Source organism: Equus przewalskii, unplaced genomic scaffold, assembly GCF_037783145.1.
Source record: "Equus przewalskii isolate Varuska unplaced genomic scaffold, EquPr2 ChrUn-13, whole genome shotgun sequence".
Lineage (NCBI taxonomy): Eukaryota > Metazoa > Chordata > Mammalia > Perissodactyla > Equidae > Equus > Equus przewalskii.
The window spans coordinates 5,491,450-5,503,891 of record NW_027228750.1 but is presented as its reverse complement, the minus strand read 5'-3'; the positions used below and the strand labels follow the sequence as shown (position 1 = coordinate 5,503,891).

At 47.5% G+C, this 12,442-nt stretch overlaps 1 protein-coding gene across 13 annotated transcripts in view; it reads right to left on the bottom strand.

The window, feature by feature from the left end:
• Nucleotides 1–397: 397 nt before the first annotated feature.
• Nucleotides 398–12,442, bottom strand: part of SYT6 (synaptotagmin 6) — a 59,038-nt gene continuing 46,993 nt past the window's right edge. For 4 of the 13 annotated variants that reach the window (XR_011536687.1, XR_011536683.1, XR_011536688.1 and 1 more), the window contains exons 5-8: nucleotides 7,955–8,126; nucleotides 6,568–6,718; nucleotides 3,576–3,644; nucleotides 398–1,963 (exon numbers count right to left, since the gene is read on the bottom strand). Coding sequence is in view for 7 of the 13 variants with exons in the window: in XM_070607613.1 (XP_070463714.1) it covers nucleotides 1,892–1,963; nucleotides 6,568–6,718; nucleotides 7,955–8,126 (395 nt within the window). In the remaining 6 variants the exon portion in view is untranslated. The remainder of the gene's footprint in view (nucleotides 1,964–3,575; nucleotides 3,645–6,567; nucleotides 6,719–7,954; nucleotides 8,127–12,442) is intronic. The other 9 variants (XM_070607613.1, XM_070607610.1, XM_070607614.1 and 6 more) reach the window with 3 other exon arrangements.

Here is a 12,442-nt window from a genome sequence, read left to right as displayed (position 1 = left end):
TCAATTGTCGCCTTCATCGTTGCAGGACACACAGTATCTGCCCAAGGAGTGAAATGGCCATCTAGATGGATCAATCTAGAATCAAGAAACAGAATGAAGTTCACAGCCGGCCAGAAGTCTTGTCGTGACCTTGGGATTTTTCTTACTCTAGAGAGAATCCCCAGCTGCAGGACTGCCTGACTTGAAAGGCCTATCAATCACAAGACACTTGGGGAGAAAACTACATTAGCCCCTAGCCTGAGGCCCAGTATAGGGTAGAGTTTGCGTTTATCTACATTTACTTTTCCAAGATGAAAACTTCTTTTGTCCCAATATCCTGTTACCTCATGCCCCATCTGGTCATTTTTAGGACAAGGAGATACTACCCAAAGTTATATCAGCAGAGAAACCTGATAACTTGGCTTAAAATGAGGGTTACTTTATTGAGTTGCTGCTCCTAAAGCATGTGACATATACAAAGAATAAGACACGAGGTGTGTGAATAGCTTTTATGTTTTTGACCTTCCATTGTTGAAAGAAGGGTTCTTCAGCAGACTTACCTCTCGCAAGTCACACACACGGCTCTGGAAATTGACATTGTGTAAGTCACAAGTTGAAGTGGAAGTTCACCTCCACACATTTACCAGGGCAATACAGACCCATCTGAGCAAATCAACCTAGGTATAGGGGGTTGGTGGGGAGGCCGCTAGTAACTGAACAGAAATGTACTATTACAATACAGAATAGTTTAAACATTTTTTTTTCCTAAACTGAATTGGGCCTAGGGTAGAGATCTAAAGCAAAAAAACCCTTCACTACCACTGAAACAAACGAACACTACAGTACTTAGTAATTTATAGAACTAAAGTGTAAGATGAATCTTGTCCCAGAGTCAAGGGGGCTGAAATAGGATTAAGCTGACTTGGTTGCAATCAAGAAGATGCTCTTCGTAGAAAGATGGACTCCGACTATTACTTGGATTTGAAAACTCCCCATTCAGAAAAAAAAATTTTATCTAGGCTTTTCTTTGATCTGTTTAGGCATTTTAAACAGCTGCTTGATATTTCATGGAATTATGAAGCTATGTATAATGCAAAAATCATTCTGGAACATATGGGCTTCCTTTTCTTTACAATGAAGATTATTTTCGAGAACAAAGATTCCGTTTTCAAACAAATGTGGGCATTAACTGTGGTGTGCCAGAAAACGTGGCCTGTTTAGTTTCAGCAGAATCATTCCTAAAGAAAGCGACTCAGTTCCCATGAGGAATCAAGACGTTTTCAATTCATGAAGAAAGCCAGTGAGAAAGGGGAGTGAGGAGCCCCGAACGACCAGCGGAAGTGTCACAGACACTGCAGGGCGCTCGCGATGTCAACACGGGATAGGAAGTCCATCTCAGCGTGTGTCCTATCCGCGAAGAGCTTCAAAGCGTCATAATCAGTCTTGTAAAGGCTCTTTGACCAATGTGCACCGTTCCTGTGGGCTGCTGAGGACGCAGCCACGGCTCCATCCCACTTCCTTCTTCTCCAGGGTTATGGAGCTTGGTGGAGACAAAATTTCAGAAACTCAAACCACCTCCCCCCAAAAGACGACTATTTTACATTGTCTTTTATAGAACCAATTCCTGGGCTCTCTACTCTTGGTTTTTTTCCCTACTTTTTTTCCCTTCTTTTCTTGACAGCAGATCCATAAAAAGTGAAAACCACAAAAAACATCACCTTGGGAGACAGACAAGACTAAGACAGATCTGACCACATGACAAGTTGTCTCGGCCTTGCCCTACACAGGAGCAGTTAAGACTCTGGAGTGAGGGACCCGCTGTGGCTGCTACCACACAACACTGAGTTTAGACGGTTGAACAAGTGCAGAAAGAACATTGCTGAGTCCTGTTCGTGCCGCTGGGCCGCGCAGCTCACGGTGTTGGAGGTGGTTTCGGAGACGGGCAGGAGCTCTCGCTGTCGAAGCTGGCAGCTCGGCCCTGCCACTGCGGAGGGGAGAAAAAGCCGGTTATTGATTGCCGAGGGAATTCACTTCCAAAACTTATCTGGCCCATGCACTGAATTCACCTTTCCCGGCTTTTCGTAAGCTTTCTTGAATTTTGCTGTCAGCCATGCAAAAACAGAAGGAAAACAGCTTTACAGCTTCTAGTTTGGAATACCCGATTTTTAAAAAAGACCTATGGCAGAGATAATTAAAGCTTTCTTCACTGTGTGGACTGTGTGTGTGTGCGCGTGCGCGTGCGTGTGTGTATATATGTGCGTGCATGTCTGTGTTTTAATGAGGTGCTATGACTGGACCATTTCTGAGTGCTTCAGCCATTTTTCATAGCAGAAATCGGATTATGTTAGCAGCGAAAGAGGCAGTCTGCAGAGTATGCCCTTACTGCCAAGAACCCACGATCATGAATTATTAGCAATTTGTCCAGGAGCTGTTAGTACAGCTAAAACCTGATATTGCTTTAGCTTTGGACTCTTTTCTTCAGTCTTAATGCTTCCTATGGGCATTCACACCCGACTGTGAAGAGGTAGGAGGTGCTCGGAGACAGCCCCCACTTCCTTTGAGCACCTCCATCTTTGTTCTCCTCAGCGCTCTCCTCTCACAGGTTGCCTCCTCTCAACCCAGCTCTAACCCCTCTGTGGAGGTGGGTGATGTAATGAGGCACAATGGAGTGAGGAGAGGGCTGAGGATGCATGGACCCACGCTTGAGCCGTTCAACCCTTCTTTAAATTGAACAGCCAGTCATAGCTAGAGCAATGTTTGCTGGGCAAAGATCTGACCCTGTGAATATTCTTGCCCTGTCTGGAGCTGTAGGACTTCAAAGTGAGTCTGGGTCCAACACTCGTTCAATCCTTTTTGTGAGCTGAGGAGACCCAATACTCTCCTAGGTGCCCACAGAACAACACTCCAGAGAGATTTTACAGAGGGGTCAAGATGGTCTTTCTGAACCTGAAGTGCAGCCCCTCTGCTTCTCAGGATCTTCAGGGGACTGATGGGGCTGTGGCGTGATGGGGCCGAGGAGAAGCTGCACTATGCATTTGTGCATGTGTGGGGGTGGGATGGGGAAGGACACAGTTCCCCCCTCAACACAGCCATTTCTAGGCAGAGCCAAGCCACCTAAGGAACAGACCATTTGCCTATGGAATAAATGGGAAACCAGACCTACTGAACACCTGCATGCTCCTAGTCCAAAGGAAAGCCTCTGACATCCTCCGTCAGGCTCAGATCTTCATGGCCCCTTAGTACTCCCTGTAAGGCCAACCTGCAGATCTTGACAACTAACCAAAGGCTGGACATTCAGGTATTGATGACCTATTGTGGGACTTAGACCTGAGCAATCTTAGCATGCCAGAGCTGGAGGCAGGCCTGGGAAAACATCCAGTCTAACTCTCTTGTTCTTGCAGATAAGAAAGACACAGAGAAGTTAACACAGTTGGCTAGGGGCACAGCTGGGATCCAAAACCAGGTCTCCTACTCCCAACTCAGTGCTCCTTCCACTCCATCCTGCTGCCATCTTAGTCTCTGGCCACACGAGGGGAAAAAGGAGACACAAATGTAATATGAAACCTAACCTCTTTGGGTCCACAACAGGTACTTACTCCTAACTCCAGGTGGCAGTCTCTCTGCTTGCAGCATCCACGTGAATGAAATCACAACCGAGGGTTTCCCTGGTGAAATATTGTAGATAAATAAATGCCTGGGTGTTGAGCCCATGGTGACTTCTGACTCAAGTGTTTCTTAACCAGAAGGTGACATAAGACGATTAATAACGCTTCCATTTAACAGACTTTAATTTTAGAAGTTCTACTTTTTCTGTTATAACCTTTAATGTTGGTAAAAGGTACATTGTAATTACTGGCTTCTCCCCTGGGTAAGCATGCCACTTAATCTGATTGATGGGCCTGTTCAGAGGAGAAAAAACAAAATGGCTACACAGAGTACGATTTTTTCTTTATATAATTGCCCAAAGACAAGTCACACAGAGCATAATTGTTTATCCAGGACAAGTGAAGAAGGCACACTGGCTGCTCTGCTAGCCCCTGATTTTTCCTATGAAGACAAACAAAGGGAGGAGACAGGGTTCCTGGACAATGGGAAGGTGAATGATTCCAGGAAGCCTATCCTGATGGCTCTGAAATAGCAGAGAACTGGTCCCCAGCACACAGGATGATGATTGTTCCAGGGTGGCTGTGTTCCAGTAAGATCTTTTATTGTTCTGAAATGGGTCACATTCCAACAGAGATCTAAAATCTCTGGCAGATGATCTGAACTTGGCCCTTCAAAATAAAACGCCTTGGAGAAGGTGGCTGGTGAACCTGGGCTCTGTGTGTGGCGACAGCGATGACAGGCAGCCCTGGGCGGGAGTGCTGACAGGGAAGGGGGCCACAGCCACGGCCAGGGAAGGACACTTGCTATGGCTTAATCAATTTTTATTCATGAAAAAATCCCAGCAGGGAAAAATACCTTTTCGGTTAATTTGTTCCCCTCAACTTTATTTTAAAACCTCAAACAAGTGAGCAAGTATGGTGCCCTCTGTTCTCACTAATAAAAAAGAAATGATCACAGCGCTTAAAACTCCTCTAAGAAAGGTGCAATATAAATGCAGAGTGCTTTACAGATGCGATGCCATTTATCTTCCCGGGAGCAGGAGAAGGAGATTTCCTTACGTATTGTACACATGGGAGAAGCAAGTTCCAGGAGCAAACGCTTGCTCAATGTCCAAAACAGGACCAGAAAGAAGGCAGGCTGTGAGCTCCAAGGATGACTGAGATGACAACTGTCCAAGTCCAGTGCCTACCATGAACACAACGAGGGCTTGCTTAATATCAGCCTGGAGGGGTCTCAGAGGCATTTTTATAAAAGTCCTTAAACTGTGGGTGCTAAAAGTGTAGGTACAAATTTTTACAAATTTCTACTGATGAAATCCTGAGTGGCCAAGATGAATGTCATTTTCAGCTTCTTTGTACAAAGAAATGATCCGCTGAGCAGAAAACGGTAGGACGGCGTGTGGGGGAGGGGACGGTCTCGGGAGCTTGGTGCACGAGGTCAAGAAAAAAGTAAACCCAAAGGATAGGAATCAATTTATTCTCTCTTCGTTTTCCATATACTGTTACTTTCCCTTTACTGTCTCATCAAATATTCATTTTCAAGGGCTTGATTCTACTTTATCTTTCTTTCTTTTGTAGTCTGGAGTAGTGAGTTGGAGTTCTCACAGAAATAGGACTTGAAATCAATTATTTGGCTTAATTAGGTTGTAGTCATCATGGAGAGGGATTCTGGGGCTGAGTCCCAGCACCTCTGTGCTACTCTGCACCCCACCCCCAACTCCAGCCTAGGCTGGTCTGTTGCTTCCAGTTTTCGAGGACAGACCCAGCCCGGTAACAGCGATGGGCTATTGCAGCTCCAAGATTAGAAAGGTGATACAAGATGCAGGCTCATTGGCCCCATTGTCCATCATTTAGGGTCAGAGTTTCCAGAAAAGCAGACCTGGGAGGAGCCTACCCCCTCGTTTTACCAACCAGGAAACTGAAGACCAGAGTGGAGCAGTGAGTTGCCTGAGGCAGCACAGCCCATCAGAAGCCTCTCAGCTCCCCTTCCACGCCCCTGCCCCTAAACCATTCTGAACATTTTCACTTATTTGTTCTATTCTTAAATATCTCCAAAGGATTTAAAAAACAGGAGGGGGCAATGGCACCCGCCCTGGGTTGAATCACCCCTGCATTCAGCGAGGCGCCAGATGCTGTCTTCAGGTCAGCTCCCGTTCTGCTCAGTAGCTGCCTCCTGTGTCGGTAGAGGCTGGTCATACCTCCTTGAAGCCCTGCAGAGAGGGCCTTCTGGAAAAGAGGGGGCAGAGGCTCCCCTGGGGGAGAGGAGCGCAGAGTTAAGGAACTAGTGTCCTTCATACAAGCTCCACAGCTGTGGTCAAATCAAGGCCACCACGAGACAAACATGAGGCTTCAGATGGGCAGGAACTTTGTGTCTTTGTCTTACTCCTCCGTGCTGGCCTCAAGGACCACAGGGCAGGGGCTTCACAAAGCACATGCCTGCTTGGGGAGGTATATCCACCAGGTCGGCTCCCCGGAGCCTCTGTCTCCCACAGGATTGCACAAATCCAATCCCCTCAGCTCTCAGTCTCTCTTGAGACCCCTCACACTGCTGGAAACAGGTGGAAACGGGCTTGTCTGCCCTGAGAAGGGAAGGAGCCGGCAGGTCCTCTGGGTTTGCAGCCCACACCTTTTCTGTGTTGCAGAGTGCGGGGAGGGGATTACACTGTTTTTAAGCTGAGGGGCTATGCGGTGTAAAGGTTAAAGCTGTATTTTTTTCATTAGTAGATTTCCCAGTTTTATCCAATTCTCTAGACGTACTGGGCTTGAAGCCTGTTAAGATGAGTGAATGATCACCTGGCTTTCTAGGACATGGATTGGGGTATGAGATACTCAAAATGAGTTACACACTGGAGGAGAAGCCCGTGGCCCCCACACCCCCCAGGAAGGACCCACGAAGGCGAGGTCTCGCAGCAGCCGACTGCCATTCTCCAGCCCGAGCTGCCATGCAGCAAACATGCCAAGGGCCAAGCACGACCTCACCCACCTCTTTGAAGGATTTCTTTACCTCCACCAAGGAGTGCCAGTGTGCAATGGGCTTCCGTGGGTACGCCAGCATCTCGTTCCAGTGGTCCCTGCCCAGGCCCTCAGCGCTGATCCCCACACGACAGACTCCAATGATCTCATTGTGGCCCACTCTGAGGGAGAAACAAAGGGCCCGGCAGTGGTGACCAGACATGCTCTCAGAAAGGGAGTCCCCAGGGTCTGAGACTCTGCCTGGCAGGACTAATGCAGAACGCTGAGCTCTGAAAATAGATGCTTGGCAGGGCCACAGGGCGCCAGCAGCAGTGACACTTTGCGTAGCTTCCTTGGGTGGACATTGGACACAGAATGGATGAGCAAAAAGTTATAAAGTTGTTTGGAACCTCAGGAAAAGGTGGGCAGATGGTGTGACTTTGGGGACTGGGAGAGTTTAAGTCTCTTCCCTTATTTGACTCGGCTAGTGCACCACTCTCTCCCTCGAGACATGAGCATTTGGAAATAAATCAACCTGCTCTGAGTACCACGTCTTCATACCCCCAGCAGATGGGATGTGATTTATTCACTCAGCAAGAACATCAGTAACCACTCAAATATGTTCACCAAGCACCTACTATGACCAAGAACTTGTGCTAAAAATCTTGGATTGAGGTTTTACTGCATGGCTTCTTTCTTCTTCAGCTAAACTGACAACTGGAGAGAGGAGTCATGTAGGTAAGTAGTTGGAAAATATTTTTGAGCCAGCCTTGATGGAGGAGCAGGGTTTGGATAAATGGGAGAGAAGAAATGTATCCAAGGAAGGAAGGAAGAAATGTATCCAAGGAAGGAAAAATCAAGTTGGATGGATACACTGGGTCCAGATTATGGAAGGGCTTGAGAGTCCAGGGGAAGAGCCTGGACAATAGGAGCCATTGATGGTTCTTGAGAAGGGCAGGTCCACGAAGAAAGTGATCTTTTAGGAAGGTTTGCCTTTAGTATGTTGGCTGGATTGAGGTAGGGAGTGACGGCGGCAGGGGTCAGCTAGGAGGCTGCATAGCCATTCCCAAGCAGAAGTGGCAGCAGAGGCAGAGATGGAGAGGATAGAGAGGCATTTTAAAGGACAGATGATAGGATTCAGAGCCAGACAGAGGAACAGGAATAGTCAGGAGTGAATTCAGGGAGCTGATGGCTGGAGCTGCCCTGATGGAAATGGGGCAGTTGGGAAGCAAAGCTTGAGCTTCTGCTTAGGGGAATCCATGCTCTTCCTCAAACTCCATACTCTTCTTGGGTGGAGCCAGATTTGAGGCCACTGGGTGCCTGAGCCACGAACCACAAGTTCAAGATCAAGGAGCCCTGTGCTACATTGGAGTGGGGGTAGAGGCAGGGAATCACGTCCCTCTGGGACCCGCACTTACCTATCATAATCCATAACCGAGATGAGCAAGCTGACTTGATCCATGTTCTCTGGGGGAATGTCAAAGATGATGGCTTCATTGTAGACAGGATTGAGAGTGTTCTTCTTTATGGTTGTTTTCTTCTTCTTTAATCTCCGCCCATCACAAAGTAGGGACACTTTGACATATGGGTCTGTGCCAATGGGGGCGGTGGGAAGGGAAAGGAACATGTTAAACAGATGTCCTCGAACATCATTTGCAGCAGAAGGATGGAAGTCCCAGACCTACTGTTGCTCATCAGATGGTATCAGTGGGTTGTTAAAATAATTAAACCACTTTGTATTTATGTAGCACACCTGTCTCTCAGGGCACTCCAAGCTTAATAAACACAGAGTCTTTAGTGACCTCAGGATTCTTGGGAGAGCACTAATGGACTTTCACTAATGGAGAAGCTGGCCCCAAATCAGCCAAGACACTTGCCCGTGAGTATGCAGTTCACAGCCCTAAATCTCAGCTCCATGATGGCCGGCTGGCTCCAGAGGGTGGTGAGGCTGAACAAAGGCACTCTAATTCTTTCACCTACTTGGAGTCCTTTTCTCTGGGGAGTTTTGACAGCATTATTAACCAAAAGATAAGGGAGGTAAAAATAGAACTCGATGACGCCTCAGGAGTAGCAACATGTCAGAGTAAATGAACAGCCACAATCACAATGCTATTCATGTCCTTCCCACCTGACAAAAGGATTATGGGTCCCATTGTCCCAACAAGCTCATTTGCAGCTGGCATTAAGAAGGGGAGTAGTAGCCACTCCCTGCTTCCCTGGAAGCCATTTCCTGCCCACTTCTGGGCAGTGGAGGAAGAGAGGGAGCTGTGGCGGGGGGAGTGAATGAGGTGGCCTCCTGAGATTCAGGGCAGCAGGCTGACATTTCATTTCTCAGTGGGATCTTGGATTCTTTCCATCCCACAAGGAGATGTCTTTTTACTGAATCTCCATGTGCCTCGCATCCTTGTCTCTTCTTCAGTTTTCTGAATGGGTATTTCATGGTCATCTTTCTACCCTGAAATTTTCTACTCTTCCAAGTGAAGTGACACCTATTGTATCTCATAGCACAGGTGTCTGGGTCACCATCATAATTGTTATTTATGCTGCACAGCTCAAGAAACAAGAGGGCGACTCATAGGTAATAACAGCTTTTGAGACACTGATGTGCTGAGACATTTTCTTGCCCAGAAGCCAGGGATCATGTGAATCTGCCAGGTCTGGGCCAAGCAGCTGCTCCTGGCTCCTTGATTCACAGGCCTATGGTTCTATCTCCAGGGCACCCGAGCACCCACTAGGCCCCCCTGCTCCCTGGGCATCAGTCGGGGGACAGATGAGGCACACAGCTATAGGGAAGCTAGAAAGAACTGTGACACCTGATCTGAACTCCAAGCCTTAAAGGCATTTCTGTAGAAACCCAAATGGCCACTGACTAACCAATGTGACAGCAGCAGTTGTGCCTTGACCATGGGGACACTTGGCTTTAGGAAGGAACTGGGGACACCATGAGGTGTTTAATCACCCTGCGGTCTCTGACTACCCATTTGAAAGGGCCCTGTCTCAGGGAGATTCTCAACAAAAAGGAAGGGGGGGTTCTGAGAACTGCTATGAGACAGCTTTTTGTTTTCTGCAGGCTCCATTCTTTATGGATATGCTCAGGACAGTGTTCAGGTCCAAGCAGACAGGTGGGAAAGCTAGCTCCAAGACCTGTCAGTGACGTGGCAACTTCTAAACACCTTAAGGGTGTACATTGTTTTGAAAAGTGTCTTCAGGCTTGAGGCTGTTCATGTGCTGCCTCATCCCTAGATGCCCATTTCCACACCCTCCCACAGCAGACCAAATTTCCATGTCACCAGGCTTAGAAAAATATGGCGGAGCCACCTGTGCCAGGGACCACTAGATGAATGCCTTATGACTGACTGGGATCCTCAGCTTCCTTCCCCAGCTCTGTTCACTGCTATGAGGCACATCCAATTTATAAAATTCAGAGGCTGTGTTTCCCTTGAAGGAACCAACAATCTCATCAGCATTGAAGAGGCTAAACAGAGAGATGACTGTTCCCTAGGGCAAAAATTTGTGGCTTGTAGTGGAATGCTGGCTCCAGGCGACCTTTGAGATCCTTTCTTCTCTAACAGCCTACGACGTTCCATGCAGCTGAAGAAGGGGGCACAAAGACCAGCAGCGTATTTCAGCTCCTCGTCATAAGAGCCATCGTAATTCAGCATCTGGTATGTGCCAGACACTGTGCTAAGAGAGCTATGTACATCATGTCATTTAAACTTCACATCAACCGAATAAAATATTTATCATCATCATCCCCATTTTATAGATAGGGAAATTGAGATTAAGAAACTTGCGTAAGATTTGAACTTAGGTCTGTCTGACTCCAAAGTTCACATTTTTAACCATTAGACTCAAAGCAGTACAGACCAGATATGCCAGAGGTGGGTGAGTTTACTCACTCATCACCCCTTTGCCGCATGCTGATCCTTATTATTATTTTGTATTACTTTTATTGTCATCATTCCAGTAGATACGCTTAGAGAATTGATTCATGACTGGTTTAGATGAAGGAGAATAGGAAGATCCTTGCTTTTAGAGGTCAATGTCACATAAATCAAGAAGAGGCAATTAATAAGCTCCATTCACTCCCTAGTTTAGTCCAACATCAAAGCAGTCTGGGCAGAAGGCAACCTCAAATTCATCCTCAGAAACAGAAGATCTAGTTTGACAGGCCTCTGGATGCACGTCCCCACTGCATCACCCTCTGACAAGGTTCCTCATGCTATAAATTCATTCATTCAACACATGTTAATTCAGTTCTTAGTGTGTTCCGTGCACTGTTCCAGACACTGGCTTACATCGGTGAACAAAAGAGACAAATCCCTGACAAAGGGAGGACCCCTGAATTTTTAGAATCAAGCTGAGATTTAATACCAGATTCCAAATCCAGGTAGAACAAAGGAACAATTTTGAGAGGGAGGTTAGGACCTAGCAAGAGAAAAATCTCTCACCCCCAACCCTCTGAAGTGAAATGGCCTGGATGATTACCTCAGTAGCTTCGCCATAAGCTCTCTCTCCAGCACATCAATTTAATTACACCAGAGAAGATAGTGTGGGGACTTGGGCAGCAAAATCCTATTTCCCTCAGCAGCCTTGAGAGTCCTCAGTGAATTTCTGTCCCTGGCATGCACTTATTTTGACATTACAATGAAATCTACATTGGCTGTATTTTTGGAGGAAGCCGACTTGCGGCTGCCTGAGAACTTTGCACAGGTCGGAAGAGGTTCTTGAAGCTCTTCACACGTCCCCCTGTGTCGGGGGAGCTGCAGTGGGAGCAGAGGCATTAGGGTGGGCACTCTCTGGGGGGGCTTTCGGCCTGGAAGTCATGAGCACTGCAGAGACAGCGGAGCCTGGGAGCAGGGGCTCCGAGGGATTCAGAACTGCAACAAACACACGTTACTTCAGCGCTTCCCGACCACCTTCTCCTGAAACCCCATTTTTCAAGGTCTAATACCCCATATTTCAACTGCACCAGGTTGCGCCTGGGCCAGATGTTTTCAGCTGGACCATCACCTCTTTAGAGCAACTGTGATTACACTAAGGAGTTTTCCAGGAAATAATTAATGAATGAAAGGAAAAATCTTTCATATATTCCCCTCCAAGTTCAGAGGCCCCTCTGGAGGGTTTTACACCAGTAATTTGAACCATCGGAAGAGCCTCCTGGGCGGGTGTCTAGAGAAAGAAACCGAGCCTTTTCCCCACGTGCTGCTCTGCGTGTGGCCGGGCGGCCTGTGCACTTGCTCGTTGGGAGGCTTCAGCCCATTTCACTTCTCAGGCTAATCTGTGGCAATGGGGGGGAAGGAGGCTCCAGCTACTCCTCTGTTACATCAAAACTCAAATACCTTCTCTGACAACGACTTGCGGAATCATAGACGAGGACTGAACCTCGGACACCATGTCCAGCCTGCAGCCTCTGCAGCGGCCCCCAAACCAGTGCTTCCTTGTCGCTAGAATAGGACTTATTTCCCCTGCTGCACATGCAGCTCTCCCGGGGCTGGGGCTGAGGCGGGGGCCTTGCAAGAAAAACTCCAACACAAACGCACCGCGCTTTTCACGGACTCTGCCCCTTGGCGTCTGTCTGCAGGGCTGCCGCAGGGCCGTGCGGACCTACAAACACACGCTCAAACTCCACAGAACCCTTGGAAGTCCTGGGGCCTCCTAGAAACTGAAAGATTTTCCTTCATTTTTTTCCCTCCTATATATTTACTTCTTAATCTCTCCCTCCTCTAAGAGAAAGAATGACAGTAACAGCTAATATCTACTGAGTGCTTACTATGTGTCTGGCACAATTCTAAGCATTTACATGAATTAACTCATTTATCCTCAAAGCAACATGAGTAAGTCATTGCTTCAGATTAGGAAACCAAAGCATTATACCGCCAGGAAGTGGCAGAACTGGAAACCGA